The sequence below is a fragment of the Molothrus aeneus genome, chromosome 6 (genome assembly GCF_037042795.1).
Source record: "Molothrus aeneus isolate 106 chromosome 6, BPBGC_Maene_1.0, whole genome shotgun sequence".
Classification (NCBI taxonomy): domain Eukaryota; kingdom Metazoa; phylum Chordata; class Aves; order Passeriformes; family Icteridae; genus Molothrus; species Molothrus aeneus.
The window spans coordinates 51,229,196-51,248,462 of NC_089651.1; the positions used below are offsets into that span (position 1 = coordinate 51,229,196).

General features: G+C 38.7%; 1 protein-coding gene across 1 annotated transcript in view; it reads left to right on the forward strand.

The window, feature by feature from the left end:
• Positions 1 to 10,588, forward strand: part of WDR25 (WD repeat domain 25) — a 58,801-nt gene extending 48,213 nt beyond the window's left edge. The window contains exons 5-7 of the mRNA XM_066552133.1: positions 6,446 to 6,616; positions 8,763 to 8,903; positions 9,287 to 10,588. Coding sequence (XP_066408230.1) covers positions 6,446 to 6,616; positions 8,763 to 8,903; positions 9,287 to 9,508 — 534 coding nt within the window. The 3' untranslated portion in view covers positions 9,509 to 10,588. The remainder of the gene's footprint in view (positions 1 to 6,445; positions 6,617 to 8,762; positions 8,904 to 9,286) is intronic.
• The last annotated feature ends 8,679 nt before the right edge of the window (positions 10,589 to 19,267 follow it).

Sequence of the window (19,267 nt, forward strand, 5' to 3'; positions counted from 1 at the left end):
AAACTGGCTTGGAGGAATTTAATGAAGTGCTTCAGGCATGACATTAAATGAAGACAAAATATGTTATTTTATTTTTGTTGCAGAAAGTCTTGTGCTAGCACAATCAATTAAAAAAAAGCAATAGAATATTACACAGGAAAAATGGCAACAACTTACTAGAAATTGAAAGAGTACAAAGAAATAGAAAGGTTCAACTATTTGGAATTAATAACAAAATTTTGTCATGGAAAGTTTGAAAAAAGATTAGTGCAAAGTCAAGGCAAATTTAAGGAAAACAGATATGAAGATTTGCACAGAATTTACCATTTTAAAAATTGAGATCTTATAAGATACAGAACAAATTAACTAGCAAAAAATGATGGAAGCTCCTATTTGAAGCTTTTAAAATGAGTCTTGAAATGAACTGTAAAATTTTTATTAACAGCAGAGTTCAAGGCAGAGAAACAACAGGTTTTTTTCCCTCCCTCATCTTTGTTTATTACTCTGAACATTACTTAGCTACAAAATTGCAACTATCATCTACAACTTTATGCTTAGAAGAAAAAACTGAAGAGATGCTTTTTTATGTTGGTGAGCTATTTCTCCATACTTGAGTTTATAAAGAAATAAGCCCAAGCTGTTAAAGCACAGTTAAAAAATTAATAGGTTCAAATGCACTGCATTTGTTTCCTTGGAAACATTCTATTGCAATTTCTTTCAGATGAGATGCAGTCATTTTAAGTAGCATGTATTTAGGAGACCCTAATGAATTTGTCTCTGGATAGCATATAAATATGAAAAAAGGCTGTAGAAACTGGTGGTGCTGCTTGCACTTCTGGTTTCTATAGAAACAGCCAATACATTGTCATGTACTGGTGATATTAGGAAGAACAAGGTAATTAAAATAAGATGATTTATGCAGTGCTTTAGAAAACTCAAGTTATTCTTCTCAGAGAAATCCTTCTTGAATCCATGGACAAATGTTCAAAGAAGTATGGTGGGGGTATTGCACAGGGGCATTTGATTTTAATTGTTAACATTCAGGGATCCTTTCTGAGTGTGAAGGCATGTGTTATGTGTCTGTGGCACAGGTAAGCAGTCTGCTGTGTTTATTTGGAAGCCTCATATGATGGCATTGCAGATGAAAATCCTACACCTGTCTGTGCAGGACATCACTCCTGTGCTGCCAGAGGGACTCAGATGAGCCAGGAACGAAGCATTCCTTCTTTTGGAGTGGGAGTGTTCATGTTAGAGGCTGTCAGGGAATCGCTCTTCCAGTTCCAGTCCATTTCTAGGCATGTTTTACACCCCCAGCAGTGACCAATGCACTTGGGAAGAACGAGAATAGAAAAGCACAGCAAACATCTTTATCACAATTCCCAGCAATGGTTACCTAGGCCTCTCTAACTTACAGTCTGGGGGCTTCCTGTCTCTTTGTCCTTCTTGGATCACTTTGAGTTTTCACACTCTGGATTTGGTTTTCTTAATCTTTTTACATCTGCAACTTCCTTTAGCAAGGAACTCAGTTCAAATATGTAGTGTTTGAAGCATCTCATTCTGTGCATTTTGAAGCTGCCTTCTGCTCATTTGCTGTCTGAAGTCTTATAATGGAGGAAACCACTCTCCTTCTCCATGCTGCTCAGACTTTATTTCCAATTCTTTCAGATTCCCCTCAGTCATCTCATTTCTGTACTAAGAATTCCTTGGTATTGTACTAAAAGCTTTCTGTGAGTTCCTCACAGAAAAGCCATTCTTTATCTTTCCTATATGTGGATTTCACTTCTTATCCTATTTGAAATGGGGAGATAAATTTAAATTAAAAAATCTGATGGGAAAATAACTTTTTTTCTTATAAATGGTTGATGATTTCCATCACAAGATTCTTGTGCCTTTTCAAGTGATCTAACATTGACTTTAAAAAAGCCAGTGTACATTGTTAAAATCTGAAATCTTAGAGATTAATATCAGATTAAAGTTAACCACTTCTTCATCTTAAAAAGTCATTCTTTCCTTTTAATTATTCTCAAGATCTGTTGATAATGTTGAGCTTTATTTCTGAAAGCAGAGCAGCTACAAATGGGAAAAAAATTAAATAGTAAAGACAAATAGTGTTTTTTAACTTTATGAAGAGAAATACAATAGATTGACACAAATGGTTTGCACTACAATAGATAAAAACCCCTTCTATTTTGTGAAAGAGTAAGCTTTTCTTTACATTGAAATGTACTTTTTGTTACTGTTAATGGTGTAGTACTGTTTCATAGAGGAAATTTAATCAGTCTTCCATTGAACTAATTACCCAGCATGTCAGTAGGAAGAGGCAGGTCCATGCCAAATCATAAAATGTAAAAAGATAGGACAAGAAATGAAAGAAAAAATATGCCACATTTTAGAGGTTGGAAGCCATGGATCTCACTGAAAAGGGGTTTCCTGATAACCAGCCATATTGCCTGTAGTCCTGTTAGATTTGTTTTGAGACCTCCTCTCCTGATGGCCCAGGACAATGGATATAAAAGCACATTTCTTTCTCATCACTAGCATAAAATTTGAGGTGCTTTTTGTAAAGTGCATTGCACACAGCATACAAGTGACCAACACAGGCTTGGGGCAAATATCTGAATTGCTCATGTGGAGTCTTTGAGATTTCTTGACAGAATGCCAGTATGTGCATGGTATGTGCTTAATGGAGAGAAGTATTATAGAACTCCCATCTAAATATATGCCTTGAATTCAGCATCACAGCTTGCTTTCAAATCATCAGAACCATAAGAATCTATTTGAAACTGATTTAATTTGCTTAAATTACCTTTCTTTTTGAATTCCTGCAGCCATGAGCTCCTGCATTATTGAAGAAGTTTTGTTGTTATGTTGGATTGTGTTGACACCAGAAAGGATCAGGCCTTCCTTTGAAATGAATTATTTTATGTCCATAAAATTCTTAGATTGAAGAAATGAACTGTAGTTTTCCAGTGCTGATAGGTGATAAATCTGCAAGTAGGAAAAGAGCAGAAGTTTTTATTAACAAACTACAGCCAGCAGGGTAGGCAAACCTGTGCTTTCCCCAGACAAGTTCCTCAGGCATGTCATGAATTAATTGCCTAAGGTAGAACAAAGCAGGTTTAATTATGAGTACTTTCCTGAGCAGGGATGTTGCAATTAGTTATTTTTGAAAGTTGTCTTTATGGGGCAATTGAAATACTATGTATATCAAATTCCCAGGTGCTATTCAAAGTGTTAATTTACTGTTCCCTAACTCAGTTCCTACTGTGTGGTTTGAAGATAAAATAGCATAGTTTTTCTGAGGTATGTATCAAACAAATAGAAAAAGAAGGTATTTTGTGCTTATTTTGATAGGCAATTTCCTGTTGCAAAGGAAAGGTACACAGGTAATTTGGTTAAATATTCTATTAAATAACAGACAAACAAATATTGTTTAATGATTAGTGGTGAATGTTTAAATTGATAGTAGCAGTTTTTGTAAGAGCCCAACAGGTTTTCAGCAAACATTAAAAGTATTTGCACATTGCCACTTCACAGTATCTTCTTTTTCCTTACCAAGAGGTGTCTGTTGCTCCAAAAACTGTTAAAAGCAAGTCCAAAACCTAAACCCTTTACAATGCCAGACACAACATATGGCTGGATATGTACCCACATTTCACATTTCGAAGTTTGGGGCCTTTTTTAGATGATGAAGATGTAAACAATATGTCTGTGATTTTCACCTTTAAAATAAGAAAATATTAAAAATCACTGCCATGAATATCCATTTGGAAGTTTGTTGTCATTTATTGCTTTATTTTGTAGTTCTTCATCTCCCAGCACTAACTGGCCTTTGTTTCTACACTTGTGCTGCTCCATGCTCTTGCTCCTGCTGACTCTCTGGTTGGACTTGTCACTTCTGAGAAGGTGCCTGCTGCTAAGGAGCTGCCTCCTCAGTCTGTCAGGGTGATTCTGCCTTTGTGTCCACTCCCCTTAATTTGACTTCATTCTTCTTCTGCAGCTCCTACAGCTGTCAGGTTTCTGTATGGTTTTCCATTTCTCATTCCAGGCAGCTATTATATTTTGTGGGGTTTTTTTTTCATTTTGGGGTTTTATTTTTCATTTTTGCTTCTACAAAATAGCTTCATTTTCTACTTTACTAATGAACTATAGACTTCCTTTTATAACTCTGTGAAGAAATATGCATGGTGATTTCTCCATAGAGAAAGTGGAGGATATAAATATGGAAATATCCCTTTTGGCTTTACAAAGTTTAATTGCTTTGTATATTATGCAGATTCTCAGGCTGTAAAATCTGATGAGAGCAAGAAACACATTTGTATATTCACTATCTTAAAAAATCAGGCAGATTGCTGAGAAATGTGCAGGTTTTGAGTGTGCAGGTTTGCATCTTGTTGCTGTTATTACAGGGTCTGTAGGCTAAGGGTCTTGCATGGCTAAGGTTCTGCACCAAATGCAAACATGATGTGTCTAAACTGTGTATTTCACAAAACCTGTGAAAAGCAACTGGAGCAGCTGTGCTGCCATCCTTCTACATGCTGAGATCACAGGAAGCAGAGCTGGAAGGGACCTCAGGACATCCACAAGTAGATCCACCCTAAAGCAGGATCAGCTTTCTGAACATGTCCCCAACAGTCATAGATTTTGGAGGCAAGAAATCAAGTTCTCATGCTGTGTTTGGTACTTGACATGATTTTTCTTTTATTGGTGAAAGTGAAAAATAGGGGTAAAATTTAGGATATTTCACTGTGACACCTGAAAATTGTTTGTCTGGTGGTTATTTAAAAAATGTATCTGCAAATGGTCTGGGCCCTGAAGTCAGTAATCACTAGGGATATAAGGGGTATCAGGTAGGCACTGAAATGCCTCACAAAGTTGGGAGTCACTTCAGGATAATGCTTCAAGCACTTTCTCCACTCTATTGGTATTCTAGTGACATTAGAAGAAGGACTAACCTCTGAATACACTTTGGAAATGCAGGCAGCTATGTTTTCAGCTATCTTGGAGAGAGAGAGAGAGATTCAGATATTAATAACTAGGAGTCTTCCCATGTCCTAGTTTCAAGGATCACCATATTCAGAGAGATGGTTTGCTTTGATCTGGCCACTTGCCTTGAAGTTTCTCTTCACTGGAGGCAATCAGAGAAAAAAGAAAGCAAAAGTATTGATTTGCAAAATTCAAATTAGACAACATAGATACAGAATTTCATGAAGAAAGATGGAAAGAAAGGACATTCAAATTGTTCATGTGTTCCTTAGAATAATTTAAAATATCTTACTTTTTAAGATCCAGCTTATAGGCTGTTAAAATATTCAAAATCCTGTGGCTGATACCCATTTCTGCATGGATCTAACCCACTTTTTCTGTACAATCAAAATCTCCCCAGGTGAAACTTGCACCAATTACCCCTCCTCTTTTCCACATAACTCTTTGTAAGAAGGGAGTTTCCATCAATTTTGTAGCCACCCTTTAAATACTGAAACTTGGTCTCCCCTAAACCTTTTTTTCTCAAGGCTGAGCAAGCTCAGGTCTTTCTGCCTTTCCTTATGTAGCAGCTTCCCAGTCTTTTGAGCATCTTCACTGCCCTTCTCTGGTCTCTCTTCAGCCTGTCCCCATGTCTTTTGTGTAGCATGGGCAAAACTGAACACAATGTCCCAGGTGTGACTTGAAAAGAGCTGACAAGAGTGGGACAATGACAATCTCTGCTAGTGATGCCCTTGTTGATGTGCCCCAGCACCCAGCTGGATTTCTTTGCTGTTCACTCCTGTTGAGCTTGTTGTCCATGAGGATCCTCAGGTCCCTTTCACTTCTGGCTGGGCACACAGCTTCAGCTCCTCCTGGTTGCTCCCAGGCTGTGTGTGTTGGTGTGCAGACACCTGAGGTGGTTGCTCTGCTGGTTTTCATCTTGGGAGGCAGCTAAGGAATGTTTGTTGCTGCTCTGGTTGTCCTGGCTTGTCCCCAGGGGTTGCAATGATGTGTTTAGTGTTGCCACTTTGGCCACCCCAAACTCCCTGAGTCCTTCATTTTAAACCTGGCTCACTGAGTGGGACAGTTTGCTGCCAAGGATTCTTTTGCTTCTTTTATGGAATCCAGAAGAATTCATAATATTAAAGGAAGTTTGTGTAGACCCAGCTTCACATTGTGTTGTCTGAAGCTCTTTCTGGATCTTACTCTAGTTCCTTGGTAATTCACAACAGACTCTTATGTATATATAAATATAATATATAAATTGTACAAACTGATGCTTTTAAAAAGATATAATTTAATTTTCCTGTGTATTGATTCTTTATATTCATTGACCAAGCTATTTAAAAACACTAGTATGTCAACATTTTAAACTGAGTTACCTTTTGATGTTTAAAAATAATATATAATTTAATGGAGATAATTATTTATACAAAGAGGGAAAACATGGGTTATCATGTTCTAATCTGCCAAAAAAATAACAAACTCTTTTGTCCACTAGGTGTTGAGAGTGTACAAAGCTGCAGTACAGCAGACTTTGGATATACTCTTCCTCCCTGAAGGAAGAGAATTTCTTACCAGCACGGACGCAGTGAGCCGGGACTCAGCCGATCGCACCATCGTTGCCTGGGACTTCCAGAGTGCTGCAAAAATCTCCAATCAGATCTTTCATGTAAGATCAACAACTCTTGTTGTTCAGGTCATGATTTAATATTTCATACTTGTCAGTGGAGTAAAAAAAGCATTTGATTTTCAATAAGGTCTTGTGATGTAGAAGATGCCTTTCATGCAAGTTGATGACTTTCTTTGTTTTCACAATTAACACTTAATTGTTATTAAAAATAACCTTGAAGACTGAGAGGTCTCCTTGTGTTTAAAATATTTACATTTCAGTGCTAATTCATTGACATCTAATCTATATTTAGGCAAGGACTCTGCAGTGTCATTGTGGTTTGCCAGTGGTGCATGGCAGTAGCTGCTATAGTGCAATGTTTCTTTGCCCACACTTTTTCATACATTTGTCATCAGCTGCACTGAGGGCTATTGACAAATTGAGTTTAATATTCACAAAGTAATAGCAACCTGATATGTGCATATAGATACCTAATACAGACTAATCACAGAGGCAAAATTTGCATTTATCAGTGCAGGTGCAGTATTTCGCAGTCATCTAACCAAGCAAGACATTTAATGGACTAAATTGTCTAGAAAGGCTGACAGCTTCAAAGGCGATTACCAAGGCAGTTAATAGAAAATTTCAACTCTCTGGGTCTTTTTTGAAAACCCAAGTCTAATATCCTATGTAATATAATATGATTGGATTGTATATAGATGCTTTTTGGCTGAAATGAGCAGTACTCTGCTGACAAGAGCACATAGTTGATGATTTAATGGGATTTTTTAGTATTTAATTTCCAGAATTGTGTCTTTGTACAATACTGGATCTGTCAGTACCTTGGATAGACAATAGGAAAGGAAAAAAGAAATAACGGTGAATGTATAAATTACAGACCAGAAAGATTCAGCATCAAGGAGTAACAAACAAACATGACTACAGCATCTCTGAAATGGACTTTCTCCCCCTCCACCCCTACCTTTCTGCACTGTGAATAAACAAAATGTGGTGATGACTTTGCAAGCTCTGCTTCACTTTTCTGAATTTCACCTTTGAAACCTTTGAGGTGGGAGTGAAACCCACAGCTCTCCAAACAGATTGAATCCCCACAGGACTTGTTGTATTGCTTGTCTGCATTAACAAATGAATAGTTAGCAGCTCTAAAATAACCCATTACTAAAACATACCCAGCATGACAGCAGCATGCTCCTGCAGGTTGTGTTGTGCTTTCTAGTCCCACACTTCCAGACCAGTTTCTCTGCAGAAACACACAGTTGCACTGTGCCCAATACTTTACAGTACCCAGAACTTCCTTCCCAGTCCTTCACTTCCAAATCACAAAACAAAACCAATCTGATGTTCTTCCTTCTCTACCACACACCTGGTGTCCATGGTCATTGTTATCCTGGTGTTCTTCACATGCAGCACAAGATCTCATGGCATCAAAAGTCAGCAGTCTTTAGGTCAGGCTGAAATTAAAAGTGGTTTGGACCTGGTGGAAGCCTTGTGAGAGCAGTTGATTTCTGAGGGAGTCACCATGCAGGGTTTTGAAAGTAATCTTAATTCAGTCTTAAATAGGAACTGTACAGTAAAGCCAAGTCTTACTAATTACCGCAGATATTTATGAGTTTGCAGCCAGCAGCAGCCCACATCACTGTCATGAGGAGGCTAATAATGATCATTTATTTTTTTCTTCTTCTTTTTTATAAGAGTGGGATGGGGAAAGGTGTCTGTTTCAATCAGATGTTTTCTGTTCCTGTCAGTCTGGCCAGAATTGGAAGGATGGAGGATTTGAGAACTGTACAAAGTAACATGGAAAGCACAGTATGGCTGTGGAGGAAGGGATATGGGAGAAGAAGATTCAATTCCACATCCAAACCTTGTGTTTCCTTGGGCAGGAAGAGGATGATGGAGGCCCATCTGGTTGGAATTACCTTTCTGCAGCTGTTCTGCAGTATAATTATGGCTAAGATGGGTAGGGGATTTTGGTCAATATCTAGGAAAACAAGGTAGAGTTTTGATTTAGCATTTATCCTGATGTAAGGTTTGTAGTGATTTAAGTATCTTTATGTAATGTATATATGGAGATAACTTGTCCTTACCTTGTCCTTCATGGGCTCTCAAATATGTCAAGAGATAACTCGAATCATTTGAACTAATCTTCTGTTTGAAACAACAAAACTTCCTTTAAAATCCTTTTCAGGAGCGTTACACTTGCCCAAGTCTGAGCCTGCACCCAAAGGAGTCTGTGTTTGTTGCTCAGACCAACGGGAACTACCTGGCTCTGTTTTCTGCCCAGCGACCCTACCGAATCAACAAAAAGAAAAGATATGAAGGACACAAGGTATCCTTCCCCATCAGGAATTCAGTATCCAAGTTTAAAAGGAAGATTGATAGCATAGCACCTCTACTTTTTAATATGTCTGCTATTAGTGTTTTATTATAAATCAGTGATAGATATTAATTGGCTTCATTTGCTTTCCCATGTGCCAGTCTATTTTGAGTCATATGCACTCTGAATGGAATAGTTATTAGAAGACTTTATGAATGCTTAATGTCTTGATTAAAAAAGTTTTTGATATAGCTGTGTCTTAGTAAAGACCTGGAGAAATCTTTAGTGTATATTTATTTAAAGACATGCGGGCTTTGTACTGTACTAATTTTCAGTATATTTCAATGAACTTTTCTAATCAGCATCAAGAGTTACTCTGTTATTGTTTTTCACAGGTGGAAGGATTTGCAGTGGGCTGTGAATTTTCTCCAGATGGAACACTTTTGGTGACAGGAAGTTCAGATGGCAAAGTGTTTTTCTACAACTATCATACTTCAAGGATTATTCGCACTCTGTCTGCACATAAAGAATCTTGTGTGAGTGCAACATTTCACCCAGTCTTGCCATCGCTCCTTGCAACATGTGATTGGGCTGGAGAAATCAAGATCTGGCAATAACAACCAGAGTTACTTTTTAGGATGTCTCTCTCCTGTTAGTCTGTCAGAGGCTTAGGAAATAAGCCAGAGTATGGAATGTGAAATTCTGTTGGGATGTGTTGTAAGCAAGAGAGAGACTGTTGTCTTTTCTTCTATGACCCCTGTGTTTATGCTTTCATAATGCAGCTAAGATGGTTTTGTGGTTAGCTGTTGAGCAAAGAAATGGTCCTACTCTCTCCCTCAACCCCAGAGACAAATTTTTAACCCTTTTGTGTCAATCTTCTGGTGCTCATCCAGTCCCATTCTGCTTTGAGCAAGCACCTAAATTTAAGAAAATTATTGTTCTTTTTATTCATCTTTTCAATGCAGCTTTCTTAGACCAGAGTTTATCACAGAATCATAGAATCATTTAGGTTGGAAAAGAACTTTAAAATCATTGAGTCTAAGCTTTAACCCAGTAGAGCCAAGTCCACCACTAAACCATGTCCCACAGTACCACATCTGCAAATCTTTTAAATACCTCCAAGGATGGTGATTCCACCACTTCCCTGGGCAGCCTGTTCCAATGCCTGACAACCCTCTGGCTGAAGAAGTTTTTTCTATTATCTAATCTAAACCTCGTCTGTCAGGAGGAGACTGTTTCCTCTTTTCCTCACCAAAAGCTGAGGACATACTATTTAACAGATGATGATGTTCAGATCAGTTAATATCTATTCCATCTTCCTGAGATGTTTTTTCCCACTTTTTTGAACTGGTTTAGCTCCCTGACCTGATCAATGTAGGGTTAGAGAAGTAATACTGTAGTTCAAGGCAAAACAGCTTCTATGCACAAGAAGGGGGAAGGTCACAGGGCAGGTGGGACTGCTTCTTCTGAAAATGGAAGGTCTATTATCAGCTTAGGATACTGTAAAATGCCTTCTGAGAGTTCCAGGGAAAGGTGTGACAGATAGCTTGAGCTTAATTTTGAAGTCAATACATTTGTGGTTTTGAAATCCTGATGTTTAAACTTGAGTTTTAAACTTACTGTTATGACTGTATAAAAAGAAAAAGAATCTATGTATAAATATTTTTAAGGAAGAAATAAACATTTTTTTAAGTACATGCTATCTTTGTTTACTCCTATTATTCTTGACAAGATAGTACACGAGCTTATAATGGAATTGATGCTTGGGGGTGAAAACAATTAACATCACTCTAATTTATTGCAAACACAAATGCATTTCTCCATAGTTCTTGATGTTGCTTGGACACAGAAAATTGTCATCATGCTATTCAGTGCAGGGGAGGTTCTTCAGCACTCAAACAGGAGCTGAGCTATTCTTCAGCAGATATAAAGTTCGTTAGGCCATATTACTATGTATTTACATACATAGAGATTATTTGTAAGTGTACTTTAAATTTGTGTTCCCTGCAATTGTATTACTTGATTCTAGAAAATATTTTATGTGCATATGTGTGTATATGTATGAAAAATAATATGTCTGTTCATCACATAAACCATATGTACTCCTAATCATGACTCCATATGTTTATATGGATTTATATGTTTATATGTATTATCTTGTATATAAACATTTATATGTTTATATGTATTATCTTGTAGTGAATGCTGTAAGCTTGTCTTGTCTTTGGTCTGGTTAGTCTGTAAAGGTGTTTTAACATACACAGGATAATTGTGCTGAGTAAATTGTCTCTATCATGGAATCCAGAAACTGTGTATGGTAGCAACTTCTCCTCTGTAGCATATTTTTATTCTTCTGACTTTTCATATTGGCACAAATGCAAGAGGTTTCTATCCACTTTTTTGCATGCTCAGTAAAAAAAGCTTTTTCAGAGAAAAATTTTCAGAACACCCTTGTGAACAGCAGATTTTAATTATTAATGAGCATAATGTACTCCATTGGTTTGTAGTTTATGTTCCTTATTGCCTGTAGTTAGACATAAGCCTGTACCAAGGCTGTGGCTCCAGTTTGAAGTCTGGACCAAGATTTTATGGCTGCATGGTTTTAATCACCTTACCAACGGCTATGACAGGTTTTTACATAGGGCATTAAATATACGTGAGTCTTGCAATGAAAAAGCAACTTTTTCTTTGTTTCCCAGAATGCCCTTTATTTCTTGCTTCCTTGTTCAGCAATGAGCTGCTTAACAGGAGCCTGAAGTTTGCACTTTCCTTCACTGTGCCTCTGGTATACAAGCCAGCTGTACCTTTAAATAGAAACTTGTTTGGTGGTTTTGAGTTACTCCTAATTCAAGCTGTGGGATCCTCATAAAAGTCAGGAGGAGGTCAGCTGGAAGTGAAGTAGCCCTTGCCTGTTGCTAGGCAGGCTGAATCCCAACTGCACAGCATTTTCCAAGGGGGTGGCTCTGTGTTCTTCCCTCCTGGTGTTTTAATTCAAAATGTACTGTTACCACTTAAAAACTTTGGGCAGCCAGGTGTGTCTTATATGAATGATGGGCAGCACTGTAATTGTCCCTGTTACAACCTGGTATCTATCTCCATGGGAGATTATCTGTTATTTTGTTAAGTACAGCCTTGAGAAAGGCCTCTGAAATACATGGGAGCTCATGGTAGAAATGTTTTTTTGGAAGAGGCCTGAGCTGATGGGAACATTTCCCTCTCTGTGAGTGAGCTCTGAGGACACTCAGCCTCAGTGAGAGCACATCTGGATAGAGGGAAGGTCCTGAGAGAGAAGACTTTGGGAATCACTGCCAAGAAAAGTAACTGCATTTTGTATGATTATCCATGTTGTTGCTTAAGTTTAACTCGTGTTAATGTGTGATTTAACTCGTGTTAAGGTGTGATTCTGGTGTCTAGAATTTATCCCTCCTGAAATTATCTTGCAGGTATAAATTGTAGGCTATTTGAGGGGTGGAGAGGGAGACAAAAGCTTAAATTTGATTAAAGGTAGTACAGAAAATAAAAGAAACTTGAAACTATTCAATCTTAAAGAATATTGAAGTTAGAATTGGATTTGTGTCAGATTTCCAAGATGGCTGGAGTTTAATTACTTAGAAGATCCAGTCAAAGGTTTTATAATGCAATGATATTATTTTCACAGCATTATCTTGTTAAAATCTCTTTCTAATATAGAACTGATTAAGACACAGACTGAAATTTAGTCATTGAAAATACTTCAGAAGAGTGGTGTCAATTAAGTTTTCATTATGATTCAAACACAAATTCTTCCTTGTTATCTTATGTAATGAACTGTAATCAAAAAATATCCACATTATTCCATCACTCTGCAATTACCAAATATTATTTGGGCTGCATACAAGGATTATTATGGTCAGATGAAGCTTTTAGAATGTAATAAATTGTTGGTTAATTAATTTTATTCATAAAATTGTAATGTATAAATTTTTGCATCTTGCTTTTGGAGAAATTCTTTTAGATTTATATAAAGGTCTCTAGGGTATCATATGTTAGAGCCAAGGCAGAGTTTTCCAGCATTTTGAAATGGTCTAGACTGTGTAGATAAAGAAGCCAGATTAATTTTAATCTATTTTGTACTGTACCAAAAAGTAATAATGACAGTCTCTATCACTTTATTATTTGCTACTGGAGCATTATTAATTTGGGGTGTCAGAGGATGCAAGCTATTCAACTGTCTTTATCTCAAAAACCTGCTAATTAGCAGACAGTTATTAGAATCATTGTGTTCACTCAGCTGAAATACTGTTGGTGAGTCACTATATTTCAGCTATTGGCTTCATCATAAAAATAAGGTATGGCATTACAATGGGATTACTTGTTCTGTAGGGGACAGGCAAATGTAAAGGTACAATACTACAGCAGAACAGAACAAAGCAGGCAGATCAAAAAATTGTGGGATCTCAAATTACCCATTATCCTTACATAAGGGTTTGGCCTGCACTCAACTGAAAATATTTGCTCTTCTTTCTTCAGCTAGCCTTGATCTCAGTCTCTGAATCCCAGCTCCTCCTAGTCACTGCTTGCATCCTCACCATTTAATTTTCATTTTCTCTGTCCTTGTCTCAGCACCTTGTCTTCTCCATTTAAAGGTATAGCAGTCTATGTGCTTACACTACATTCATCTTCTCTTTTTTTTTACTGTGCTCTGACTTGAGACTTTCAGGCTTTCATTTTAGCTGTCATTAGAAAGGCAGGCAGAAATCCCAGAGCACTGTGCACTCCATTCTTGCCTGTTTTCCAGTTTTAATGAGGCTTATTATTTTTGGAGAGTCTCCCCTTTTCTTAGCCTCTCCTCTGTCTGCTTCTCTTTCTACCTTTGATTACTGCTCTACTGTCTTGCAGATCCTTTTTATTATATCAGTTCCTACAAGGTTTGCCTTGTCAGGAGTGCACTTTTGTGGAAAAAAAACCAAAAAACCAAAGAAACCTCACCAACTAAGTCTCAGGGTTATTGCCACTTAGTGCTTTAGCTCACAGAGTGTGCAAACTGTGTTGCCTTCAAATGAATTTAAGTGAGGAGATGCACTCTAAGACCATATTTAATATGTCCCAGCTGGTGGAACTGAACTGGAGATAGTTCAGAGTATCCCCTACTCCCCCAAATGCTTGTAGGTTAGATACTGTGATTTTAGAAGTGAGACAAACTACACATTTCCTCCTTTGGGCCTTCCTACTTGCAAACATGAACGTAGCCTCAGGAGCTTCAAAGAGTCTTTGGTGTTTTCCCCTTTCTTTGATAAATTTCTCACTGCTCTCTTCATTACTCACCTCTCTGTGCAGAGTGGCCACAGTCTGATGTTTTCACACTTCAAAGAATTGGAATGCAGGGAGTTGGTTTATGAGGGGGAAAAAAAAGGCAATTTGATCTCCAGTAAGTTGAGCTGGCCATGGCCCAGAGCTTGATGAATCCTTCCACGTGTGCAGAATGACCCAGCTGGGACAGAGCAGCCTGGCATGGGTGGGGGTGATGGGTCTCTGGAGGGGGGTAGGACTCCCTGGACTGGATTTGGGTGGAGGTTTAAAGGAACTCAGCTTATTCACCTCCCTTTCCCATCCCTGGGTATCCTACATAAGCTTATTTAGAAGTCTACCAGAAAGTACATGGGCACTGCACAGAGACGATAAAGTTTCATCCAAAGGTAATTCTCAGTACATTTTCACAATTTTGCATAAGTGCCTCTTAAAATCAATCTAAAAACTTTTTCAGGAAGACTTTGGGGAAGGTTGAAGTTCACCAAGGTTAAAAGTGCCTGAAGTTATGCTCCAGACAGTTTCAGCTAGATCCATTTGCCTCCAATTTCCATCAGCAGGGCAGCAAAACTCAGGTATCATTCTCAGGAAGATTTCTACTGAGAAACTGTTTGAAGCGCATCCTAAGGAGAGCAGCTTATGTAACAACTTGTGTTTAAGTGTACCTTCTCTGGTTCAAACCAACTAACATTGAGAAAGCAATTTCCCTATGTTCAGATTAGTACCATTTGTTTATAAGCAAGTAGCAAAGAATTGCCTCTGAATATAATTTAGCTATATTTCACCATGAACTATGTTATTTTTATGTTTTATTGTGTAACCACCTCCTTTGTTGGTTTGCTGCTAAGAGTTGTAGGTAAATTCCAGAGCTCTTCCACCTCATGGTCCATAGGAAATTATTTAAGTTGAATATGAGGGAAAGAATGTCATAGCTTACACATATGTTAGAATTTATATATATATAATAGAGAAAATAAAATATTTTGATTAATTCTCTTTCCTTGCTTTTTTAATCACTGCTAAGGGAAGTTCTTGTTTTTAAAAATGCTTTCTTATAAATCAAGATAAAAGATCTGGATGGTTGTTTGCAATCTGGATGGTTAGTTTGCACATATTTGCTGTTTGTTTTAATGCATGGAACTGCTTGAAATGTAGACATTAGTTCAAATCATGTATTGCTATTAGTACAAAAATGAAAATGTTTATTATGCCATTGATATGAGACATGCAATCTGTGAACTGTAGGCATGTCATGGACTAATTTTTCTTTGTTGTAACCTCAAACAGGTAATGTTTTGACCAGATATGTCGCCTCAGAATCTGGGCAAAGCCATGAAGTGAAATCTTAATCATATCCAAAGTCTCATCTTTACCTTTCTCTGGGCAGCAGCCTGGCTGAGCAGAACTTCCACTTGTCCAAGTGTCCCATCACCATCCAGGGGTAACTTCCTGGTCCATTTCAGATGGGGGAGCCTTGCTGCACTCATCCTGTGACCTTGCCAGAGCTGTGAAGCTGCAAGGTGGGACTGGGACAGCCTCCAGCTGATAAACCTGCCTCCCAGCTGTGTCGTTTGCTCAGGCTGCATTGCCATGCTAGCCACAGCCAAGAGCTTTTCTTTGGCCCGTACTGCACTTCTAAAAACCAACATAAATTTGCTGTAATTTGTGGCTGAGCTTGCCGGACAACTTTTCAATGTTCAGTCTTTAACTCCGGCACTGCTGCAGCAGTCTGGTCACGGCTGCTTCAGTGACAGGTGAATTGCAAAATTCACCTGAGAAGCTGTGTACTTCCTTGGATAATTGGCGTTTTGGAGCTTTACAGAGAAGGCAGTGGAAACAACATGTCATTAGTAAAATAAAGACAATGCTTTTGGCACTCCAGATTCTGGTATAATTTACATTTGGACCTCTGGTCTCTACTTCAGAAGAGCAATTTTAAACAATCTTTTTCTTAATGAAGTATATAATGTTTTCCTTGTTATTCAACATCATAGCTGAACTACCACATTAATTATGCATCTTTGGGGATTTTTGTTATTTGGTGCATTTTGAATATCCTTCAGGGAGAGGGAGGTTTGCAAGTCTGGCAAGGTTTCTCTGAGGGAATAAGAAATTGCTTCTCATATTTTTCCATTTACTTATAATAAGTTGAATGCTGTCTTTGGTGCAATTGGACTAAATCCACTGGAGCAACAGAAAACGTGTCCTTTTTTTACAAAAGACAAGTGTTACCTGGACCTGGGCTTAAATGCTTGCATTTTGGCCAGCAGTTATGGGTCAACACTTTCATACAAAATCCTGCATTCAAATTTGGATGTGCTCACAGAAATGAGTCAGGGGAGGCTTCGTTTAGATATCAGGAAAAGGTTTTCCACCCAGAGGGTGGTCAAGCACTGGGGCAGACTCCCCAGGGAAGTGGTCACAACACCAAGCCTACCAGAGTTCCAGGAGTGCCTGGACAATGCTCTCAGGCCCGTGGTGTGACTCTTGGGGATGGTGCTGCCAGGCGCTGCACTGCGATTGTGATGGATTCCTTCCAACTCAGAATATTCTGTGACTCTCTGATTCTGTGTGATACTTGGCATGTGAAGTGGCTCCTGGACTTGATGTTCCACCAAATGAAAACTCCTCCTTTCCTGGTTTGATGAGTCTGTTTGGGCCTTGGCACTGCAGAGGTTTCTTTGCTCTTCACCTTATGTTGCTGCAGGAACATGTAGCAGGGAGCCCTGAGCCTCCTTTCCCCCCCTATTCTCTACCCTCCCATTTTCCATATATTTTAAATGATGCTTAAGCATTCCATTGGGAACTACAGTCCTAAAAAATGAGGATAATGACCTTTTCATTGTGTTTTAAACTGCCTTTTACTTAGGTGTCTGTCAAGGGAGTAATTTCAGAGAAATTGTATTCTTCATAATCTGCCCTGAGACCTGATGGTACCATTTTAATTTGAGTTAGGAAGCTTAGCTGTACTTAGCTTTTCACCAAACTCCTCTAGTTTAATAAATTCACATTTAGTTTTGCATTAATTATTCCTGAACTGAGATCTTCTTGAAAGGTGATAACTGAATGAAAAAATACAAAACAGTTTCATGAGAGAATTTGTCAGAGGAAAATTTTGGCAGTAATTTGAGTAAATTATAGAAAAAATATCAATGGAGTCTTCAGATATTTTCTAGAGGGATGTTATTTTTTTCCATAACATAAGGACTCATCATTTGCTTCTGAAATTAATAGCTCTGTTTTTATTTTTAACATTCATAATTAGACATTAATTTGCTCTCTGAATGCTTACATTTCAAATTCTACAATCATTCCCTTTTGAACAAGTACTACTCTGAATCTCTGGGAGAAAAAATCATGAAGATTAAGCGTATTTGAAGTGTTACAACATTATCTGGGTGATTTATTTTTACATTCACGTGGGACACAGTCCCATCCATGAAGTCACTGTAAGAGTGCAGGAATTCCAATAAAGGCTTCCACAGAACATCACTGTGCAGGTCTAACCCTCACAACATCCTACACTAACCTCTTCTTTCTGCTTTTAAATATAGCTTTTGCAATACATCTCAAGAACTGTTTTTCATTGCCTCATGTTTCCTTGGGTGTTTTTCCCCTCTGCTTGTTCTATTTTTAATCTGTCATTCCTCAGTCACTCTTCAGGACAATGATTCAGGATGTCTTTGGATGCCTGTGGTGCACCTTTCTCTTCATGGCCACAATCACAAAGAAACCTGAAAGACTTTCAGCCATCAGATTTTTTTCTGGCCTGTGGAGAGCATGCTGAAGTGTGGTGGAAGTATTTGTGGCTGGAACATTGTTAAGTACATATCAACACAAGAGCAGCATCCCTGATCCCTCTGTTTGGAATGCCATCTCCCATCATCAAACAAATAACGTGATGCTGCTTTGTGAAGCAGGCATACATGAAACATTCTTTCAGGTTCATACAGGTGTGGTGTTTAGTTTTTCAGAAAGTAGTCTGTCATCCAGGCAGCTTTTTAGGAACATTTTCTAGTGCTATGATATGTGCAACCAGTGAGATGATAAACTTGATTTCTCTTTGATACCTCTGCTACCTATTGGTGCATCTAGGATGTAAGTGATAGGCTTGAACCTCTTCTGCTTTATCCCTGTAACATCCTGTAAAGTTAAACAAAATGTGTTTTTTAAATTGGAATGATTATAGAAGAGAAGGTTCTGAAGTCTTGCCCACAGGATGCCATTTCACAGGAGAAGGTGTCAGGGTGAGAAAAGCATAATGCATTTGCCACTTGTTTCTGCAGCTTCCCAGAGGTGGGGTTTCAGTTCAGATCCCATGTGCTGGGAGGCTGAGTGCCAGAGCAGTGTCCTCCTGGCAGCAGAGCCAGCTCTGTCTGAGCAACCTGCTGTGCCTGGACAGCTCTCACAGGGCTCCTCAGCACTGTGCAGGGGGAAGCAGGAACCAGAGGAGGCTGGAAGGTGAAAGTTTGAGTGTTCAGCCCCCTCCTGCACCATTAGGCAGCTGAAATACCCTTGTGGTGGCTGCAGGGGAGACCCTCCACTGGGCTGGCCACAGGTGTTTGTAATGGAAAGTCTCTGCTGCATTTGCATCCAAAGCTTACTTTGGAAATTGTTCTAGCAAAGTTTTGAGAATTGCAGAAAGGCTTGGATTAGAAGGGACCTTAAAGCCCATATAGTTCCATCCCCCCTGCTATGGGCAGGGACACTTTCCATGAGACCAGGTTGCTCAAGGCTCCATCCAGCCTGGCCTTGAACACTTCCAGGGATGGGACATCCACAGCTTCTCTGGGTAACCTCTTCCTGTGCCTCACCACCCTCACTCTCTAGTAAAGACTTTCTTCCTAACATCTAATCTAAATCTCTCATCTTTCTGTTTAAAACCCTTATTCCTTCTTGTCCTATCACTGCAAGAATTGTTGTTCTCCCTCTCTTATATAAGACCCCTGTAAGTATTGGAGGGTCACACAGATCTCCATGGAGCCTTCTCTTCTCCAATCTGAACAGCTCCTGCTTTCTCAACCTTCCCTCAGGGGCTCCAGCCCTTGGAGAGTCTCCATGGCTGTCCCCTGGATCCACTTTAACAGGTC